This window comes from Chlorocebus sabaeus, chromosome 10 (genome assembly GCF_047675955.1).
Source record: "Chlorocebus sabaeus isolate Y175 chromosome 10, mChlSab1.0.hap1, whole genome shotgun sequence".
NCBI lineage: Eukaryota > Metazoa > Chordata > Mammalia > Primates > Cercopithecidae > Chlorocebus > Chlorocebus sabaeus.
The window spans coordinates 48,422,568-48,446,198 of record NC_132913.1 but is presented as its reverse complement, the minus strand read 5'-3'; the positions used below and the strand labels follow the sequence as shown (position 1 = coordinate 48,446,198).

Here is a 23,631-nt window from a genome sequence, read left to right as displayed (position 1 = left end):
CTCTTTTGGAGGACAGTTCAGCAATAACACATATTTTAATTTTAAGAAAAAATATTTAATTTTAACATGAAAGTCTTAAAATTATGCAGACTTATTGAGTATTTCCATTTCTTAAGGAATAATCTTGTCAAATGTGAAAAGATGTATTACAATATTCAAAGTAAAAAAGTTGAAACTACGTAAATGTTAATCAACAGGGGATTGATCAAATAAATTATGAAACTTCCATAAAATAAAATATACATTTCAATGATAGTCATTAAGAATTATGAAGATCTGTATGGACATTAAAGACAGCAGTGATTATATATTAAGAGAAAAAAGGAGGCTATAAAACTGTATGTACAGTGTGATTTCATTTTTATAAATATGTGAAATATATGTTAATATAATTCTTGAGGACTAGGCAAAATACTATTTATGGTAGTTTTTTCTGGATGATGGGTTTATGGTTGATCTTCATACAAGAAAATACCTTTTGTCAATAGTATTGAATGCTTTCTACAATAATATATAGTCAGAAATAAAAGCAAAACACTTTCCTCTTAGAAATGAAAAATATACATACAAGCAATATCTTCTGCAAATATGGAAAAAGTCTATAGAACTCAAAATGGGTGATATCTATTGTTTGCTCCTTATCTAGGTTCTCATAAATTATTCATGGAAATCCTATCATACTAATAATTATTTTTTGTTCATTACTCCTTTGCGTTTCTTTTCAGAGTGACAGGTATTATACTCTGCAGTCATTTATATTATATTCTTTATAATAGATATTTCTTAAGCCATGTTTACATGATTTAAAAAAATCACATAAATAACAAACAGTTACATTGGCTACATTAGAGTATTTCTACACAAACCAATAATTTTAGCTTGAACTTGAACTGACCAACTTGAATGGACCAATTACTTTAGGATTTTTTTAAGATTCACATCAAGAAAATTATAAAAATCAAGTTTCATTCAGTTATTTAGAGGAAAAAATAATTACAAAAAAGTCTTCAATGAGACAAATTAATTTTACAAAGAATAGCAATTAGGCAATTGATATAATATTATATATATCTCTATCAATCTATAGATAGAGATACAGATATAAAAAACCCAGGGATAAACTAATAAACTACAGAACTTGTGTAGGACCCATATGAAGAAATTTCAGAATTTTCAAAGGATCATTAAAATTTTTGAAAACTATTTCTATATGAGTAAATGACAATATTTTAAAACCATCCAATCATTTATAAATTTAATGTAATTCAGCTTAGGATTTCCAATAAATTTTTAAAATTAACAATGATATTAGATTTCTTTTAATTGGGCAGCCCCTGAATCAGAATAGGTCTAGAGAGAGTCCTAAAATTTTTTATTATGAAAATAACATGGGCTTCTCCTGAAAAATTCAGGCCATACAGAAGGTGTTAAATGAAAAATATTGTCCTTGGCCTACATCCTAACTCCTACATCCAACTCCCCAGAGGTAAATCATTGCAAAGAGCTTTAAAAAAAATTGTGGTAGGGCGAGGTGAGGTGGCTCACTCTTGTAATCCCAGCACTTTGGGAGGTCGAGGTGGGCAGATCACAAGGTCAGGGGTTCGAGACCAGCCTGACCAACATGGTGAAACCCCGTTTCTACTAAAAATAAAAAAATTAGCCAGGCATGGTGGCACGTGCATGTAATCCCAGCTACTCTGGAGGCTGAGGCAGGAGAATCGCTTGAACCCAGGAGGCAGAGGTTGCAGTGAGCCAAGATCGCGCCACTGCACTCCAGCCTGGGTGATAGAGCAAGACTCTATCTCAAAAAAAAAAAAAAAAAAAAAAAATTGTGGTAAATAAAACTTATCGTTTTAACCATTTTTAAGTGTACAGTTCAGTAGCAATAGGTACATTCACATTGTTGTGCAACTATCACCACCATCCATCTCCAGACTGTTTCCATCTTACAAAACTGAGACTCCTCTGTACACCTTTAACAACAACCCCCATTGTCCCCTTCCCTCAGCTCCTGGCAACCACCATTCTACTTGATGTCTCTATGAATCTGACTACTCTAGGTACCTCAGATGAGTGGAATTATGCAGTATTTGTCCTTTTGTGTGTAAGTAGCTTTTAAATAATCTTTTTCAAAGACATTTACCAAAATTTTATGACTAATGCTTGTTCATGGTAGAAAATCCAAACTACCTAAGAAGATTCTTTATAATAAAGAGCAAAATTTCCTCTTCTCCACAATATCCGTTCCCACTAACCAAAGCTAACCATTGTTAATACTTTTTATGGCCAATCTTCCAGAATGTTTATATGTATCAATAAGGAACAACCTCACATACACACGGGCTTGCACATACACTTCTAGGCTTTTTCTGACTTTTTAAATTTCAAGCAGGCTAATATATATATTGTTGTACAATTTGCTTCCTTCACTTAATGTATCTTGAGTATTTTTTCACAGCAATACATATGTTCTTAAGTGAATCTTTTTTAACTTAATAATGTAATTCAGAATAATATGAACGAATAAATAGTCAAGAATGACAAAGAAAATTTTGGAAAGGAAAACTACTGAAGAACTTGCAATACCAGATATAAGACTGTATTATTTAAATATTGTGATAAAGGTAGAAGAATAGAGAAATCAGTGGAGTGGAAATTAATCTCAAGAGAGGACCCTAGAAGATAAAAGCTTTCAGCTAAATTCAAAAATCTTAAAATCAGTAGGAAAAAAATATATTATTCAATAAACTTTCAGGGACAATTGCTTAAGAGTTAAAAAAAAAAAAGATCCAATCCTCTTCTCACATGATAAACCAAAATAAATTGCAGACATATTAAAGCATTAAATGCATAAAATAAAAACAAAAAAATCATCAAATATATAGGAGAAAACAAAAGTGAATATTTTAGCAGGTGGTCATGCATGCCTGTAGTCCCAGCTCCTCTGAAGGCTGAGGCTGGAGGATCACTTGAGCCCAAGAGGTCAAGGCTCCAGTAAGTCATGATCGTCCGACTGCACTCCAGCCTGGGCAACAGAGCAAGATCCTGTCTGAATAAAAAAATAAAGAAGTAAATAAAAAATAATAAAAGTGAATATTTATCTAACCTTTTGTGAGGAAGATTTTCTTTTTTTCTTCAGAGATGGAGTCTCACTCTGTCGCCTAGGCTGGAGTGCAGTGGTGCAATCTCAGCTCACTGTAACCTCCGCCTCCTGATTTCAAGTGATTCTCCTGCCTCAGCTTCCTAAGTAGCTGAGACTATAGGCATGTGCCACCACATCTGGCTAATTTTTGTATGTTTTAGTAGAGACAGGGTTTCACCATGCTGGCCAGGCTGGTCTTGGACTCCTGACCTCATGATCCACCCACCTCAGCCTCCCAAAGTGCTGGGATTACAGGCGTGAGCCACCGCGCCCAGCCATGAGGAAGATTTTCTACAAGTAAAGGTAGAAATGTTAATGAAAACACTTGAGATATTGACAATTTAAAAGTGAAAAAGTCAGTAACAAAATATGATAAAGTTTAGCTTAGAAAGATCCTTGTAAAATGTATGACATAGTGTTACTATGGTAACTTTACATAAATAACTTTCTTTATAAAAAATAAAAAAATACAAACACCCCAACAGAAAAAATGGATGTCATATAGGAATAAGTATACTATAAAGCAATATTATAAATGGCAAATAATATATGAAATTTAAAATTTTTCAAGTAAGCAAAATAACTAAAAGTAAAAGAACAATAATTTTTTCAAACATCAAATTAGATATCATTAAAAACCTGATAACATTTAGTGTTGGTGAAGATAAGGATAAACAGACATTCTCATGTACTTCTATTTTGGAAGGCATTTTAGCCTACGTATCAAAATTTATAAAAAAATCCTTTTTGACCCTAAAATTCCCCTTTTAGAAATTTATCTGGAGGAAGTAATTATAAATGTGTGCAAATATTTGTCTACAGAGATGTTCACATAGCATTGTTTATGATATAGAAAAATTAACAATTATTGGCTGGGCATGGTGGCTAATGCCTGCAATCCCAGCAGTTTGGGAGGCCTAGGCGGGTGGATCATTTGAGGTCAAGAGTTCAAGACCACCCTGGCCAACATAGTGAAACCCCATCTCTACTAAAATAAACAAAAATTAGCTGGGCATGGTGACACATGCCTGTAGTCCCAGCTACTCAGGAGGCCGAGGCAGAATTGCTTGAATTCAGGAGGTGGAAGCTGCAGTGAGATGAGATTGCACCACTGCACTCCATCCTGGGAGACAGAGTGAGACTCCATCTCAAAAAAAGGAAAATTAGCAATTACCAAATACATAGTGTTAGAGAACTTGTTAGACAAACTATGGCGCATTTATACTATGGAATACTATAGTAAGTATTTAATTGACATGGGAAAATTTGATATATTTTAAGGGAAGTGTCATTTATAAATGAGTAATGTCATATATGCTAATTATTTTTAATACATACTAGTGCATAAAAATATGTATAAGAGGCCAGGCACAGTGGCTCACGCCTATAATCCCAGCACTTTGGGAGGCCAAGACAGGCAGATCACGAGGTCAGGAGATTGAGATCATCCTTGCTAACACAGTGAAACCCCGTCTCTACTAAAAATACAAAAAGTTAGCCACGCGGCTGTACACAACGAACATGTATTACTTTTGTAATTGGAAATAATGTTATAAAAATGAAATACTTTTAAAAAGCACTTATGATACAGATATTGTTATTTATGTTTTTCCTCAAGTGATTGGTTGCTCTGCCTTATTTTAGCCAAGTTCCAGGTAAGCTTCTGGGCACTTTGTTGAAAAACTTAATCAAGTAAATCATTAGACTAAAATTATACATTGATTTTTGCAAAAATAGCAATATTTTGCTAGACAAAGTCACAGAGCTAAAATATATATTTTCATTTTTAACAATGAAACATGACTATTATAATTAAAAGAATTCAATTTGCATTATATGCCCTTAAATAAAGATTAAATGAACCTCCTGACACACCAAATTATTATGTAATCCAGTTTAATTTTTTAACTAATGGGAACACAAATTAGTATAATTTTATAATTTAATATTCAGCAATAGATCATTTTTTAAAATAGAAGAAACTAAACATTTTTCCACATACCACCCTTAGGGAACAAGGCATATCATAAGATATGACAAATAAGCTTCTAGGAAAAGTCTTCATTTGTTCTTTCCAGGAAATGTGAATTTGCTAATTTGGTGACAAATATATGTATACATATTATATGTAATAAAATTATGCTGAAAATAAAATCAATGAACTATTGAAATTTTAAGTGCAAAGCATCTGGTTAAAACTGCCTACTCTTGCTCATATATCCTTTTTTATTGCTATTTATATTAGCAAAATGAACTTGACATAATGCCTCAAATAGTTAATGAATACAAAGCTCTAAAACAGAAAATATGTATTGTACATGATCTTTTGGAATCTGATTTCAGGTACAACTAATTTGACAGGCAGTATGATAAGGAACAATCTGAATGACATGTAAACAGGAGGGGGTAAATTCCAAGCACAGCCTGAATAAGAAGTACAACTCATTTCCCGTAACCCAGATGCCTTTTTAACACATCTATGTGAAACCAGGTGCTGTTCCCAAAGGAGAAAACACTGCCCTCCAGTGGTCTTCAATGAAGAAATGGAAATAGTTTCAGGTACCATGATAGCAGCATTTACATGAAACATGGTATATTTATCTAGTCTCATTTTTGGCTGTATTTCTTAAGCTGAAACATGTCTACAACTGAGCATAAGGACAAAATTTCCAAGATAAATTCTAATAGGTAGGTGGTTACTCCAGTTAGAGAGACATATTAACAAGGAGGATTATGACTTTCTGACCCCAAAAGCTGACCATTTTTTCGACTTTCAAAATTGGATTATGTTAGCCACCTATAGTTTCTCACTTTCTAGATAAGAAATAAGAGATTTCATCTCTATGTTTCCCTTGTTGGCCAATTTTTTAGCTAAAAGACATTTAAAATTGTACAGCAGGCAGAACCCCAGGGGACTGAACAGTGTTCCAACATCCTTAAAGGCTTCCCATCACTTGAAAAACCAAATTCTTCCTCCTGTTTCTTAAACTAACCAAAGTAGGCAAAAGCAATTTTTAAAAGTCTTTGTGTCTAGCATTGGAACTTTCTCATATTTCACACCATTATATAAATGTCACTCTAACCTATATGTATCACAAATGCTACGCTAAATTAGGGCCAAATTTGCAACCTAGTTTAACTGGGTTTCCTCTTTTTGCAAATGCAGTTTTTGTGTCTGCATTTAGCAATGCATACAAAACTGTCCGTGTAGCTAACTGCTTCAAATTGCTAAATTTGAGGATGGATGTGTAGATCTCCCAGTCTTTATGTATGTGCCAAAGCAATCCTGTTTCCAGTCATATAAAGACTTCCTAATCAAATGGACCTTGACTACATTGCTAAATTCTTGGACCACTTCACTTACTCTTGGATTTAGTAAAGGAAAAACTGAATTTTAAGACGGGAAAGAGACAGTTTTCAATCCTCCGTGTCTCTGTCCTTCAGAAACCAGAATGGAACTATATCACATGATCAGATGGACTCTAGAGTCCCACAGCTATAAAGCCTCATCCATTACAAGCTATGTGACTTAACTCAGCCTCATTTTTCTCATCAGCAAAACAAAATCATGTTGGGTTCATTAGGTGATTATTAACGATTGAATGAGGGAAAGTATGTGAAGTGTCTAGCACAGAGAAAGGGCTTCACCAAGACGCTATGATTATTCTATCACCATCACTTCTTAGACTATTAATCCAATGGTCAAGTAAATTTTTCTAGAGATATGACTTTCTAAAATTTATTCCCATTTATCATCTTAAATAATGTTCATCATTCAGTTTATTATATAGAAAATGTCCTGAGTCCTCCAGATAAATTCTTTAAAACAAATGCCTTGTGCTAAGAGAAAATACTTTAACATCACATTCCTCAAATATAGCACCTTTGAGTATGAATCAAGTTTTTCTTCTTTTCACTCCCACAGAAGATGGTATCCATTATATAATCACCTGGATTCACAAAGAGCTTTAGGATGTAAAAAATGACAAACATCAAAATTGTAATCATTGCAAGGGTGGTATAGTAATTAGACGTATTTGGGTATATTGTAGTAAATTTAAAAGTTTCTGAGCTTGAGAAAATAAAATTCCATAACCATACTTGCTCTAGTTATTTAACTCAACTTACTGTACATTTCAGAGAGAAAAATTACTTTCTTTAGGAGATTAATGCACTATCCTTTGAGATGAAGAAAAACCTACACATTTTAACAAAACATTGTTCTTGTCACTAGCTGTGGTAAGGAGTTTTTACTGAGCCATGGTAGCACACCTTTATCTCCTACCTCTGTGTACACTTGCAGCATTATAACACATAGTTTTATCTGGGTAAATTCACTGAGTATGGTCTTCACTGATTATGACATCTCATCAATAATCTCATTATGATACTTTATGTCATACAACATAGAATCTTTGATTACTCAAAATATTTCTTATAACTCAGAATCAAACTGTTTATGATTTAAAACAGAATGTACTGATGAATAGAGAATGCAACAGTGATTTGATAAATGTTTGATAATTTATCAAACTCTTAGAAAATTTTGGGACAAAGTACCATTTAAAGATAAAGCAAATAAGTACAGCTAAATATTGCAATAGTATATATGTGTTACACTGAAGCCTGTGTACAAGCATTAACTATGTACCAATAAATGCAAAGAAAATAAACGTAGGTTATAGCTTATCTAAATGAATCTCAAAATTTGACAATTAAACATATGAATTTGTAATAAACATTCTGAATTTTTAAAAAATTCATCATATTTGTAACAGTGCCAAAATAATCTAAAATCAGAATGCTTTCTGAGTATAATTATATTATTATAATTCTCTACCTTGACAGATGACAATTTTAGAACACCCTAAATACAATTTCTAGTATATGCACTAAAATAAAATGTAACAGATAGACAACTCACCATAGTATAAGTAACACATTCAAATTTAGTAATTTATTTTCCAGGTGGAAACCAGGCTTCTTGGAAGACTTCAAACTATGCCAAATGGTCTGATTTCACCATAGAGGTAGGCACTAGAGGACTAAATTTACTTCTGTGTAATTTTTGTTAGCTACATTTTACATGCAAATGTCTATACAACCATGTTAATGAAGTTATAGAGAAGAAAAGAAAGTTGGCATTCCCACTTTTGTTTTATTCCAAAGCAACTTTTCAGACTTGCTATCATTTTAAACCATTGTTATTTAATCATAATAAAACAGAAAATCTAACAATGCATTTGAATTGGATTGCAAGTCAAGAAAAACAGTATCTTACTTCTAAATAAAATTTAGATTTGCGATTTTTTTTCCCTCATAACTTTATGGTGTTCACAACATAGGATAACTTTATGGTGTTCACAACATAGGATGCTTCTAGTGGAATCAGACAAAAAAAGTTTTGTTAATAATAAATATTTAGAAAAGTTCAATTTTTCTGATCCAGTGTTGGTTATTTAGAGGAAAGTTTTTTTTTCCTTCTTATCAAGGGGCTCAAAATTTTCTGCACCCCAAATGGAATTGGGTGCTTAATTGATGGTTATCTAAAATCTTTTATCCAAGAAATATAAGCAAATATATTAAAATTTGACATGGGTAAATTTCCTATAAAAATGTTGGTATTTAAGCTTCAAAGCCCATATTGGCAATGAAAAGTGTACAGTATCCTTTTAGGTAGACCATTAATAATCTAAAATTTATCTCATTATAAGGGAAATGTGCCTAGGGTATATGAAAAATAATGGTTTAAACTAAAGACACAGTTGATTTGCAATAAAACTGAAAGTAATATCTCTAGAAGTGGAGGTGATAAAAGGAGAAAGAGACAGAAATAATGGTTGCAACTCTGCATTTATGGTATAGGTTACAGCCAAGACTAGATACAATCTCATAACATCCAAAAGAATAAAGCAAAGTAAAATCTCCTTCACCCTCACACATTAAAAGGAATTAACATCTTGACCCAAAGCTCAAACTCCTAGAACTTGGAAATATCTGTAAAACCCCCAACACCAAGGTTTCTGTAACCTGTCATATCAGAGAAATAGGGAGATCTTCCACCATGGAAATATGACTATTAAGAATTCACAGATTACCTGAAACATTTGCTAATCACCCCCCATCCCTAACATCACCTCCTCCAAGGGAAAAAGAAAACGGGAGTGAGAGAGGAAGACTCAAAACATTGGGAAAAGCCTGCTATGAAAATGCCAGGCCTTTCTTGGGGCTTAGACTATCAACCTAATCCTAGCCAGAACTATCGTAGGACTATATCAGGGCAACAGAGTACTTTGTGTGTGTGAATTGGGGTAGGAGGACCAGGATGTTAAGAAATCTAACAAATTCATAGATTTTTAAAAAACAGTTGAGAGTGTTGTGTTTATACATGCTGGGCAACATAAACCATAAACCTTGCTGGATTTCTGCAAACTGCTGCGTGGAGGATACAAACGACATTCCTGTCAATGGGAGGAAGAGACAGACAGAAATCAAGACAGAGATAGGCAGCACCCCCAGGATGTGAAGCTTGTTCCAATTGCAAGCTGTAGTGGAAGGAGATGATGACACCCAGAACAAAATGTCTTTTTCACGAGGATGCTAAAGCTCTTGCTTTGTGATCTCTGTTTACAGAAGGAATGATCCATGCAAAGGACTGAATTTCTCCATTTTCTGGAATCAAAATATAAGGGCTTTTTAGTTACTTTAAAGTTCTTCCTATAGAGTGTATTGTTGTGTTCCATGAAACAGACAAAACTCAGCAAGACAACAAAGACTTGATCTGCAGGAGAGAAGGTATTAAAGAGCAAGTCCTCTCCAGAGGGTAATTAATCCTTAGTCATTCATCTTAGAAGTCCCAGTTACAGTTAAGGTTAATGTTCAGGTAGCTTCTTTCTATTTTCTTTAAAATTTTTTTTAAACATTTTTTTTTTTTTTTTTTTTTTTTTTACAGAATGTTATACTATTAATTGCCAATTTGCATATGTGTGCAGCTGCTGTTTTGGCTCTGAACTCAATCCGATAAGCTTGCTGGAGGTATCGCAGAGCACTTGGCAGCTTTCCTATTTGAAAAGAAAGCCTCTCCCCTCTACAGAACAGCTGATCGTCTATCAGCGATAGACCCTGATGGCGTGAATTACAATTACACTACTTTTCACACTAAATCTGGGTGATAGCTACTTGGAAAGAAGTTTCATCATTTTTTACCACAAACTGGAAAAAGAATTACATGGTCATGCTGTGCTTTTAAAGGCAGTTTGGTTCACTTTTGTCTATTTAACACCTAATTCCAAGAAGTCCATAGGCATCCAGAGATCTGAATGGCGCGTAATGAATTCACTGTTTAGATTGAAGATTTTAAAAATCTACCTCAAATTACATTTATTAACAGGGCGACCAGGAAGTGTTAAAGTTGTTAGACGCTTCATTTATTAAATAATTTGTGGGTATTTTCAGTTGTCATATCTAGAGTCATGGGGTTTGCTTATTTTTTTTAATTAGCAATCCAAAACAATGCTACTGCAATTTAACAATTCATCACATAATCTTGGGCTCTTCAGTTCAGCTGCTAATGTTAGATTATTCAGATTGTTATTTTGATCTGTTTATAAATGATTTTGGTTGCAATGTGCTGTGAGGAGAACTGCAGCCCAGGCAGATGATCTTTCTCTTATTTCCTGCATTGCTCAGGATGGTTGAGGGGCCTTCCAAAAAATGCATTTGAGGAGTTAAGTTTAGCATCTAGCAAAAGCAAATGAGTGATGGGGCAGGGGGCACTAATAATAACTTGTTTTATTATCATCACTTATTTAACGTCATTATTAATTTACATTTCCTGTCTGTTCGGAAAACTGAGGAAGGGTCTCTTTGCCAAACTACATTTTGTTGGAATCCTCCATTTCTCTGATTTTCTGGGACGTTAGAAAGTACCGTCTTCCCTCTTCTTCAAAGAATCGGCCAACCATCAGAAAATTTAAGAGACTCCTAAACATCCCTTTTCTTTCCTCTTTCTTTCCTCAGCCCTCTTCCCCTCCCATCTTGACATTTAAATCAATTTGTTGGGGGGGGAGGGGGGGAGAACAAGAGTTAAACCCACCTCAGGCAGCAGAAGTGGAACACATTAATCCTGACGTAGTTAACCTAAGAGAAAAATAGATTTTGTTTTCCTTTTTTAGTCGCTAGCTTTATTAGATTTCTCACTCTCACAGATTATCCGAAGACTACCCATTGATTGATCGCCCGTAGAGCTGCATTTGGTGTAAAGAAAAAACTCACAGCTTTATTGGCTCTCAGGAGACAAAACAAACAGAACAAGATATTCATATTAATGCAAACAATGCAACAAATGAGGGGAAGAATCGCCCGGCTGAATCGAGGCCCGGCGCGGCCACGGCCGGGGGGCTGATAAGGGCCTGGGTGCCTCTCACCCGGAAGCCGAGGTTTCCCCGCCTCCCCCGACCCCGGGCGCCGAGAGCAGTCGGTCCCCCCGGCCTCCCGCCGGCAAAGGGGCCCTGGGGCCCAGGCGCGCGGCCCCTGCGTGGCGGCAGGCGGCCCAGGCCATCGCCGGCGCCTGGAGGAGGCCTCCAGTCCAGGCCTCAGGGAAGGGCCTGCCTCGCTCGGCCCCTCAACGCCCCGCCGTGTGGCACTGGAAGGGACCTATAAAAGCCCTCCTGGCTTTCTCCTTTCCTCTTCCCCTCGCTTCCCAGGGGCCCAAGGCCGGCATCTCAGTTTCCCTTTCCGGCAGGGTCAGGGGTGAGAGGGAGGAATTCTTTGGTGTCGCCTCCTCACCCGCCTGGAGGCGGCGGCTAGAGAGACGCCGGGGCACCCTGAAGGGGAGGAAGCGGTGTGCCACGAATTCTCTCTCTTAAATGCTCGCGTTATCACGGAGGAGACTTTATAAACACTTTAAACACAACACCAACCATTTTATCAGCAAAAGCGAGGGGAGGGGGGCGTACAGTAAATGCTGAGAGATGTTCAAGAAGCCCCGAGACGTTCCCTGCGGAAGGAGAACGGAAGAAAGAAAATTCCGGACGGAAAAAGAGTAAATATTAACTCCACACCTAACCACTTCCCCAGCCCCAAACTAGGAGAGAATCTGCTAAGATTCAACTCCATATCTAGATCGTCAATGTGATGTTAAAAATAGGGTTGCCAAATATTGCATGGGGCATTCTTAGAGTAAAAAAAATGGTTATCTACCTGAAATTCAAAAAATTTAACTGGGCATCCTGTATTTTTATTGGCTAAATCTGTCTATTCTAACTAAAAAATATTCTGCTGAAGAAACCATACAAGAAGGAAGGCTCATTGTCTGATGTAATCAGGTTATTGGGGACATGTTTAATGGAACCTTGCCTGGAAAAAGAAATTGAGTTTCTCCTACAGCATACTTTTGTAAGCACATGGTAGGGTGGAGGAGGAAGAAATGACTGAAGCGACTTGGAAATGTCCTTACATTATATTTGAGGAGGAAGTGGCAGTCATTGTTGCCACTTCACTAGGAAATGGAACCGGGTTCCTTTCCTAAGGTTGGCAGACTGGGTCTGGCCCACAGAAACCCTCCATCCCTGGCCGATAGAGCGTACCCTAGCATGTCTGCAAGTGGAATGTCAGTTACAGTGGTTCCCATGCCGGCATTAGTGCGTATATTTTTCCTAAACCTTGACTATGGAGCCACGTTACCCATTGGTATTTAGTTTATTTTGGAAAAAAAGAGTTGCGAACTTTAAAGGCAAAGTCTGCTTTGAAATGTATGAAAGGCTTTAACTTAGAAATAGATCTCATGAAATAGGGTCTTGCAGATGCTGAAAGAAAAGGCTTTTGCAATGTCAATGGTAAAACCTCAGGAAAAACGCAATGAAACAGTGGGTCTTTGCATATTGAAGTGTGTGTGAGAGGGTGAGGAGTCAGAAAGCTGCCTTTCTGGAGGAAGCCTGCTGCTTGCATTGCTTCCCCGGCCCCAGTCAGAGAGAGCTTTTTCAAGCAAGCTTTATCACCCTTACTGATACTTTGGATCCCCAGTGAGCTAGCCTTCCTTTTAAGCCAGTTGCTTGAAATGGTCTGAATACACCCACACAGGATGCCCCTTTATCACTGGCGGGTAGAGCTATTTAACAGCTGCAAATGGAGAAACTATTTGTCTAATGAGTGCTGTTTTCAGAGTTGATTCACCAACACTCTCAGGGGAAGATAATATAAGGCCGAGACCTCCTTCTGAGCTGCACAGCCATCTCCAGACAGTGAAGGCCAAATGAAGTATTTGGTTGGTTTAGAGAATGTTTTAGTTCCACATCGATAGTTTTAGAAAATACATAAGCTCACTTCCAGTTCATGCTGGTTAGCTATTTTTTTTCCCCCCAGACAAACTCTAACCTAGAATTCACAGTTAAAAAACTTAGCACTGTAGTTTGGCAGTTATGGTAAGTTTAACTCCATACTCTAGAGGTACAAATCATTTTTTATCTTCTCTCATGTTAGTTTGTGTCTACAAAAATATGTTCCATGACTTGCTCTTCCCTCATTGGAGCAGGCCAGAGAGATGCTCAACACCCAGTGAGTTAAGGTACCTCTTCTCCAAGCAGAAATGGACTGGGGCCCTTGTTAGAGTGGTGATAAATTGACAACATTAATTGATTGATTGATTGATTAAGATGGAGTCTGGCTTTGTTCCCCAGGCTGGAGTGCAGTGGCATGATCTCAGCTCACTGCAGCCTCTGCCTCCCAGGTTCAAGCGATTCTCCTGCCTTGGTCTCCCGAGTAGCTGGGACTACAAGCATGCACCACCACACCCAGCTAATTTTTGTATTTTTAGTAGAGACAGGGTTTCACCACGTTGGCCAGGCTAGTCTCGAACTCCTGACCTCAGGTGATCCGCCTGCCTTGGCTTCCCAAAGTGCTGGGATTACAGGCGTGAGCCACCTCACCTGACCAACAACCTTTAAATAATAAACCCCACTCCAGTGTCAGGTAATGTCAGGCCCCCTCCTCTCTCTGTGGTTCATTCTTTTCTGTAAAAAGACTTTGGGTAGGACTCAGGCATCCTCTGAAACAAAGTACAAAGTCAGTGAAAAACTATATTTTATTTGAGGTAGGGGTTGGTCATGGAAAAAACAATAGATTGAAAAAGACAGGAGAGCTTGAGTTGAGTTCCAACTATTTGAGTAGGTGTGAGGGACTCATTTATTCTCTTTAGATATAGTGGGGTATTTTTTGTTTATTGTTTGTTTTGTCCACACAAAAAGAAAGCTGAATTAGGCAGTCTTTAATATTTTCTTATTTTATTTATTTATTTATTTTTTTGAGACAGAGTTTCACTCTTGTTGCCCAGGCTGGAGTGCAATGGCGTGATCTTGGCTCACCGCAACCTCCGCCTCCCAAGTTCAAGCGATTCTCCTGCCTCACCCTCCCTAGTAGCTGGGAGTACAGGCATATGCCACCATGCCCAGCTAATTTTTTATTTTTAGTAGAGACAGGGTTTCTCCATCTCTTGGTCAGGCTGGTCTTGAACTCCTGGCCTCAGGTGATCTACCTGCCTCAGCCTCCCAAAGTGCTGGAATTACAGGTGTGAGCCATCACGCCTGACCAATATTTTCTTATTTTAAAAACAACTATTTCTTGAATTATTTTAAAGGGAGAAGTCATTATCTGTACACTCCTTCCAAAGGATATTAACAATATCCATTATGCTTTATTATTCAAAATAAGTTTTTCCTAATAAGCTCTAAACAACAAAGGACACATGGGCAAGTGCCAGGATATCCAGGCCTTCTAGATTCCAAAGGGACATTCAACCATGGGAGATGGGTTAAACGTCAAAGGGTTGCATAATCAAGTGCAGATTCTCTGGAGATGTGTGAGTGACTTTGAGACAGACATAACCCTGTATAGGCAAGACAAGGGGATAACATGTTTGAGAACTTCCTTCAGTCCTATTATGGGATTGATACTTCAGAAAAAAGAGCATTACAATAAGATGAAAGCTACAGCTATGCAGTAAGTAAACGTGGCATAATCATTCTGAATATTCTAGTGCTTGGTGCACTTTAAAGTGTGTGAATTCATCCATGAGGAGCTCTGAGGATGGAGGAAGTTGGCAATCTAGGAACTGGTTCTAGAAATGACCCAAGAAACTTGCTTCTTTGTATTTTTTCGGTGATAGAAGGTGATGTTTCTTTTAATTTGAGGCCTTCTTCAACTGTAAGCTCCCACAATCTTTCGCTAAACAGACTTCATTCACATTCTGAATCTGGTTTTTGTCTCACACATATTAAATTTTACCAAAGAGAAAGAAACAATAGAGCTTATTAGGAAAAACTTGTTTTGAATAGTAAATTAAGCATAATGGAAATAGGCACATGTTTTAGCACAATTTTTTCCCCTTTTATACCAATTGAACATTTACATCTTTTTCAAAGTGCTGTGATTTTCCCCTTAAGTCTTAAGCTGGCACCACCCACTTTCAACAAATGAGACTTATATCACTTGTATCTACTGAGAGAAATCATTGTAATACTGTGGATTCCAAATGCACAGCCTTCCAAAAAAGAGTTTTAGTCACCCCTAAACTGTATTAATCAAATCAATGTGGCATTCTAAGAATCCAAAGAACTACCTAATTTCAAAGACAGTGTAAATCAACTGGCAGCTCTGACTGATTTCAAATTATGCCCTGTTTTCAGAGACTGGAAACCTGTACATTCAGAGGTACACCTGACTACATGGTGTGTTATTAAGAGATATGCCCCAGGTGGAGGAATCTTCAAAGCCAATATATTTTCTTTATAACTGGTGTCAAATTGATGTATATATTAAAAAATCTTGGAAAATGATCTCAAAAAGGAAGTAACAGCCCAATGAGCCATATGTTCAGGGAACCTAACAGGTTTCCATTGGGACCAAATTTCACTTCACCTTTTTGTCCTTATGTGCAAATAAAAACTTATCTGTAAATACACCGTTAAAACAGTCATGCAAATTTGTGAGGTCTGTAGATTGAGAGGAAATTACACTAAGCCTATAAAAACCAAGTTATTGGAAAATAAATAATTTGGTGAGATACATAACAACACGGAATTGAACTACATTTATTTGAGCTCTATAGATTCACAGCTTTAGAGAGACATTACTTCTATAGAATTGGTTAATGAAGCAAAGGCTGGTGAATAGTTAATAAATTGCTTAATTTTGATGCTGATGGAACATCTGAGTCTCCAAGTTTATATGAATAAAGTTAAAATTTGTTTTGCTGTTAGATAGGTTGCTATTTTAACAGATTCAGACACAAGGGAATTTTCCAAATGCCAGCTAATACTGTAGCACCGGAAAGTCTGTAATACGCCAAGGGCAGAGGCCTTCTTAGTAGTTTTCCGAAGAGTGGAAAGCAGAAAGCATTAACATTTACTTACACAAAATCCTTTATGTAACTCTTCTAAGATTTTTCAACTTAAAAACTTTAAAACATTTTGTATGATTTTAGTAGATCTGAAGTTTGCATTCAGCTACTCTATTGGTATGCCTGGGCATATTCTAAAAGGAAAAATGATTCATTCTGTGCACTTGTATAGTTTTTCACATGACTAGAATCAATGAGGATGGTATAAAAATACCAAAATTTACTCATTTTAATTTCATTTTTGTGTACTTTTATCATATCACAAAGCAGAATAATATAAATGAAACCTTTGTGTATATATGACTGAGCTTTAGCAAACCTTATTTTAAATTGATTTTTTAAAAAGGAATAATGGTGTGTAAAGTTATGCAAAGGTAAGGGTCAGTAGAAGAAACAATTACACTGCACAGGTATTTGGTTACTCTGGCGGTCCATCCACGGCTTACGGGGAAGGAAGTTTTATGATGTTTATAAGGATAGTTTATGTAAACCGTTACAGTAAAAATATTTTAATGGTAGGAATAAAAGTGTCCTTTAAGCGCAACAATCAGCTTTTACGGCCACAAAGTAACGGGAGGTTGTATCAAATCTCAGGTCCCCGCCTGCATCAACAGGTACCAAAGGCTTCTTTCAGCAGACTCGGGTTCCGATGGACTCTTTGTCGGAGGGGCGGCCAGGGCACTGCTGTTTTTGACCAGCTTCTCTCAGGCCAGAGTATAGAACAGAGCGGCCAGGCGGGGAGCTGGGCCTCTGGATCTGCTCCTGCCCCCATCTACCCCGCAGTCTCCGCAGCAGTGGGGAGCGCGGCCCGCTTCTTTCCAGGACCTTCTGTCCCCGCCACGGCCTTTCGAGGGAACTCTCGAGGCGCAGACGGCCCCTTAGTAAAGTCTTGGGGTCAGGAGGTCAGGCCTTGGAAGCACAGCTAATGTTAAGGCCCTTTATGTGTCTTCGCAGCGATCATTTAAACCGTGAACCGGTCGCTCTACTGAAAGAGGGGCTTCAGGGGTCTAAGGGCCGCAGCGCGGGAAGCGTTGCAGGGGGGTGCTGACCTCGCCGACTCGCCGCAGGCCAGCGGGGCGCGGCCGCTGCAGGGCGGGTTGGGGGCGCCTGGAGGCCTCGGGGTGGCGGCCTCGCTGGGGCGGGGCAGGGCAGGGGATCTGCGGTCAGTCCTGGAACCCTTCTTGGCCTTTGTGGCCCTGCCACTCTTTCCAGCCTTGGCTGTCCCTAGCCCTTTCTGAATTCGCCTGGACTCCCACTCGCACTCGCTGGCCGACGCGTTATATTCACCAGAAAGCGAGTGGGCGTGAGAACGGGGCTCTTCGGCCTGTTCCCCAAGACGTGGATCCTGAATGGCGGGTCCTCGCCCCACCGCCCCGGGGAGCGGGCGCGCGGCGCCGACCGAGCCCTCGGGCGAACCCGCGCGGGGCTGCGCTCCGCCAGGCCGGCTCGGAGGGCCGCGCGGGGGCTCCCGGCCCGCTAGGGACTCACTAGCGGTGGCTGTGTTCCACTCGCCAGCGGCGGGAAGGACGCGCGGGAAAGCGAGGGAGCAGGAAGCGGGTGGCGGCGGCGGCGCGGGGCCCGCTGGAAAGGCGGGAGCGCCGCAGGCGGGAGGAGGGAGCGCGGAGGAGGGAGGCCGGGAGGAAGGAGGGAGCGCGGCAGGCAGGCGGAGGGAGGGCTGATTAGCATGCAGCAGCGCTCGCGCGCCCGGCTCCATTGTTTTAACACCTCCCCTCTCCTCCGCGCCAATCTGTCACCGTTCAGCAGGCGAACGCTGCTGCCTCAAATGCTGCTCTTCTCAAATGAGACGGATAATTAGTTGCCCCGCACGAATGCCGCACTCTTCTCACCCCTGATTGCTATCACCTTCTTGCTCCTGGCAGTTTTGACACCTCGTAATCAGCCTGCTGCTTTTCTCTTTTCTTCCCGACTTCTGCTTCCCTCCCCCCGCTTTCCTTCCTAGTTTATTTATTTATTTATTTATTATTATTTTAAATGCAATCCCGGTGCCTATTTGGGCGAGTCCTCCGCCGAGTTAACCTTCCGCGTATACATGTGTGCATTTATCTGTATATGGGAAATTGGGTGTCTGTGCGTGAGCGGGGGGCGGGCTGGCAGTTTTGCGGGAAACACTGCTTCCACGCCGAGAGAACTCGCTTCTCCTAAAGATATTTTTGGGAAGGGAGGAGTTGCGGAAAGGGACGGGAGGGGAGAGTTGGGGAGACCTCAATTAATGCTTTAAAGATCTCTTAGAAATTAACAAACTGGGGAGTCTTGGAATCTGCTGTCAGAAGCGTGTTTTCCCCTCTCTCTTCTAACAAGCACTGACAGTCTAATTACTGTAGCTACAAGCAGCTGTCGAGGCAGCAGCCGGGGAGAGGAGGCGCCACAGGCTGGGCGCACCCGGCCGGCCCCTGCGCCCAGCCGAACCGCCGAAGCGCGGCCCGAGTTGGGGAGGATGGAGAGGGGCAAGGCCCGGCGCCGGAGAGCCCCGGCGAGCCAAAGGCGGGTCGGCGAGCCAAAGGCGGGTCTGCGAGCCGGCGGACACGCTTATTGTTTCCTAAACTCTTTACCTTGAAGGTTAAAAGATGTGAAGAAAGGAGGGGACGAGGAGTGGGAAGAAAATCTTATAAGCTTCCATCCACCCCTTTTCTACCTCCTCGAGCTCTCCCTCCCTCCGTGTTGGTAAAATAACCACGCAACCCGGGGCTGAGGGGGCGGGGTGAGCCAGGCTGGAGTGTAAGAAAGCAGATGTCCCCGCTGGCAGCAGCCTCAGCCTCCGGGGAAAGCTGCACCGGGGGGGCCCTCCCGAGGACATTCACCTCCCACTTCTCAGGCATCCCGCTCACAACTGCCTCGCCTCGGCGGGGGTGGTTTTTTCAGACTCGGCGTTTCGCGTGTGCAGCTTTTTTACCTGGGAGCTGTTCTTACCCGGCCACGCTTAGCAGATGCCAAAAGCCAGCAGCCCCTGCACGACTCAGTCATGAAACAGAGGGAGAGACCTGGCGGGTGCCCACTCCACCTTTAGAGCGGTGGCCCGCGCTCCCTATGTAGAGCAGGGCGGGGGCTGCTCTCCAGGCCGCCTCTCCTGTGGCCCCAAAGGGTCTCTGTCCCTCACAACGTGGAGCTTAGGGTGCCGCTGGAACCCAAAAGAAAACTGAGTTTGCTAGTCCTGCTAAAAGTGGTGGGGGCGGGGAAAGGATGGGCTGGGGAGGAAGGTCAGTAGTACACTCTGAGTCACTTTCTGGGCCATAGACTTTCCTGTGGTTGTCAGCAAGCACTTAGTAGATGTCAACTGTGTTGAGAGGAAGTCCTCCCATCTAGAAAAGGACAGGGGAAAAAAAGAATCCCCTTTCACGAGATAGGTACAGTGGTATATTCTGGCTGGTACGCGCTGGGAAGTTTTTATTTTTAATTTTGTGTGCGTGTGCGTGTGTACGTGTGTGTGGAGTGAGAGGGGAGGCTGGGTGGGCGGGAGGTGGGGGAAGGGAAGAAACTTGGATAATTGTCTAGGCATTTCCATTCAGCCCTAGTGGCAATGAAAGAAAGATGTACATGCCTCAGAACCCGTCGCAGTGAATACCTAATAATTGCTGTCACCTTGCTGAGGAAGATGTCAATATGATGTGCTTGGCACCGGGAGAAGTCGAGGCACCACTCTCATTCTTCCACAAGTTAAGGTTCTTCACTGTGGCACAGAGGTCTGCTCAAATTCCTCCACCCCACACCCTCCAGTTTAAAGCACTTGCTTCAAGAAGGCTTAAATTTTTGAGGGTTGCAAATCAATGCTTACTTCATAAAATGGAAGCCATGCCTTAAACACTTTTAAGAATCAGGGGAAAAGAGAAACCTAAAAGGCGAGAATCATAGGGAATAAAAATGAAAGGGAAGTCTCATTTTAAACAAATTTTGCAGCCTTCTGAATTTGGTATCCACTCTCTCAAATGTCTTTCAGTGGCTATCAATCAGGCTGCTAATAATGAATAACAAATTTCTCAACAAGAATATGAACATTTCTAATCTAAGTTAACAAATATGGATAGTCCTTGTAGGGTTTTAGATTTGCTCCCATTAAAAACAAATGTTTCTTTAGAAAGTTTAGTTTGAAAAATAATTCTAAAATTCAAAGTGATTCACTAATTGTTAATAAATGCCACCAAATCTGGTCATCACCTTTCTACTAGGTTACTGAAAGGAAAACAAGAATTTTATAAACTTCCCTAAAAATGTGATTCCTTCCTTTTTTTTTTTTTATATCAAGAACAAAGGACACACTACTGATCACAACATAAGTACCTCTTAATATTTAATTTCATCATGTAGCTATACACATAGTAAAATTAAAGGCATGTATATTATTTAAAAAATCTTAAGTGTTTAAATAATTCTACCAGTTGTTTTATCACTGGTAGAAATGTATTAGGTTTGATATTTACAAAGATGTTTATGTTGTCTGCTATCTTCTATTATAGGTTTATTCAAAGAATATCACCTATCACATAAATAAATTTTTCAATAAAAACAAACTAAGAAAACCCTAGAAACATTTGACATCACCAAATTCAACAGCTCTCACTAGAAATCCAAGCAATAAACTTAGATATTTGAAATAAACATAAATTATGATTATATAACTAAGTCACATATGTAATTTTGAATTATAGTAATAGTACTGTAAACATGAATACAAAGGATTAAAGTTTTATGCAGATTTTTTTTTTGTTTTTCTTCTTTTAGGCTTATTTCTCCTTGAAAGAATAGAATGATCTTTTAAAAAAATGAAAGAGTTATACAGTAAATCTAGAAAACAATTCAAATAGCTGTGAAACTAGATTTTCCTATAAATGATCTTGAATTTAGTTTACAATCAAGTATTTATAGTATTACAAACCCCAAATCATCACATAGAACTTGGTATGTCTGTTTTCAAATGTGTCTTAAGTCTCTCCATTGAAGTGTGAATTAAGATGCCGAAGGAAATCCCCTCTGGATGTAATGGATGGTGGGAAAACTGCTTGACAGAATTCACATACTCGAGGTATATGCAGTTCTGAGTCTGTGCCACTTAGTACCACCGAGTCACTGTCTTGATTAGGAAAGGGCTTCCAAATGGGCTGCAGGAAACAAACAAAAATATCTCTGTTACTTATGTTTAAATTCAAATAGCACTGGACTTCAAATTTGAATTTTTGAATGAGTTATGTATGAGCATATATATTTAATTCCCTAATATAAAAGCAAATTACTTTTCCATGAAGTTAGCATGAGGACATCACTCAATTCTTGGTTTCATAAAAGGGACAACTAAACTTTGATTAAAAGTCACTTGGGACACACACTTATGCATTTTATCATATTTAAAAAGATTGCAGCTTTAGCATGCAATTTTTAATACCCAATGATCACAACGGGAGTAGTTTTGGAACAATAGTTAATACTCTGGTCTTTTAAATTAAATTCTATCTTTTCTTTTTTACAATAAAACCCTTAACTTATAGGGGCTTTATTAATTACACAGTACACAAGACATGATGTGTGTGTGCATTGCATCTTACTCAAAATCAATTTCACTATTGTTTATAAGCAAATACAGTGAATACATCATACATGAATCAGCATTATTTTGATTTTTAAAAAGAAAAATTTCCTTTTAAACTACTGAACAAATTTCACTGATCAGTTATCTTTTATTTGTTTTTAAAAATGCAAATACTTAATCATTCAACAAAATCTAACACATGCAGTGTTTTGACTTCTTACTTTGCTTCTATTATATAATAGGTAGTTTGGCCTTACTCATTCTTGTGGCTGAATAAAGAGAAACTTGTCAATAGTTGTCTGGTTAAAGAATTATGGCAAGTCATAAACTAATAGAATCACCTCCACTATAACCAGCACATAAATACCCTTTCATAACTGCATTTATTCTTTTTTTTTTTAAACTTCTAGAAGGACAAGAAATAGCATTTGGCTTAATAATAGCTACACAATAGATGTTTGTTAACTGGAAAATATTTCCCTGAATTGTGTAAAACAAATTATTTTTTAAAATTTCTTTCTTATGTGGACACAGGTAAATTACTCTGACACAGCTAAATTCTGATATTTTAATCACCTCATAAAGTCAAATTTAAATAGACCCCTTATCCTCCTATTACTAATATGTTTTTAAAGTCACACAGCCTAGTCTAGCACCTGACAAGTGTTACTGTTATTTCCCCTAACTTCTTTCATTCTGGTTAACCAATCATTTACATAAACAGTATATTACTGATTGAAGCATTTGGGTTTCACGACATCACTGTCTTCTTATAAACAGTTTACTGGACAGCTGTGTACAATTGGTGTAAATATACAACGTCTGTCTAGGCACCCAGATACATTCAAATATCAGTATGGAGGACTTATAATAATGCTGACTGAATTCCTTTCATAAGAAATGTCAATTTTATTACAAAAATAGTAATATTTAAAACAAATGTTATAAAATTTAAGGTAAAATAACTTTCTTTGGAAAAACTTCTTTGGTAAAAGTAGTAAAAACTGTGAGCATACAAGCAAAAATCTAGTTAAACTTGATTCTAATTTTAATGTTTTCAGTTTTAAACAAAAAAGTACAAATCACTGTAATGGGAAATTGATATGGCCAGAAATAAAAGATTATTAAAGATAGTCCTTATTTATATAAAACAGCAAGAAATTAAATCAGAAGCAATTTAGCTTCTAAATTTGGTAAGCCAATCTTCTGCTCCCAATTTACCTATTAAGTCCATATTCATTTTTCTCTATTAAGAACTTTTAGTTCAGATTTGATCTCTTCATAGAATTTAGTTGGGATCCCACTCACTGACTCAGCAAAGTAAAAAAGAAAATCACATAGACCAATAATAATCTGATACACTTTAGTCTTGGTTATGATAGCTGAATATATAAAATAGATGTTTAGTAGTAATGATTGATATAAAGTAAAATTTTAAAATATGCAGCCAAAAATTTCACTTCTCTTTGTTACTATCTACAAACAACTCAGGATTAAAAAAAATTATTATTATTATTATTATTTTGAGACACGGTCTTGCTCTGTCACCCAGGCTGAAGT

The 23,631-nt window shown here is 38.5% G+C and overlaps 1 protein-coding gene and 1 long non-coding RNA gene across 5 annotated transcripts in view; one reads left to right on the top strand and one right to left on the bottom strand.

The window, feature by feature from the left end:
* Positions 1 to 2,045: 2,045 nt before the first annotated feature.
* Positions 2,046 to 23,631, top strand: part of LOC103217176 (uncharacterized) — a 31,647-nt gene continuing 10,061 nt past the window's right edge. Inside the window, exons 1-3 of the long non-coding RNA XR_490899.3 lie at positions 2,046 to 2,104; positions 5,486 to 5,701; positions 8,111 to 8,172. This is a non-coding gene — a long non-coding RNA (uncharacterized lncRNA). The remainder of the gene's footprint in view (positions 2,105 to 5,485; positions 5,702 to 8,110; positions 8,173 to 23,631) is intronic.
* Positions 20,789 to 23,631, bottom strand: part of TANK (TRAF family member associated NFKB activator) — a 103,465-nt gene continuing 100,622 nt past the window's right edge. For 2 of the 4 annotated variants that reach the window (XM_007965139.3, XM_073019758.1), the window contains exon 8: positions 20,789 to 21,646. In XM_007965139.3, the coding sequence (XP_007963330.3) occupies positions 21,470 to 21,646 (177 nt within the window). In that variant the 3' untranslated portion in view covers positions 20,789 to 21,469. The remainder of the gene's footprint in view (positions 21,647 to 23,631) is intronic. The other 2 variants (XM_073019757.1, XM_007965140.3) reach the window with 1 other exon arrangement.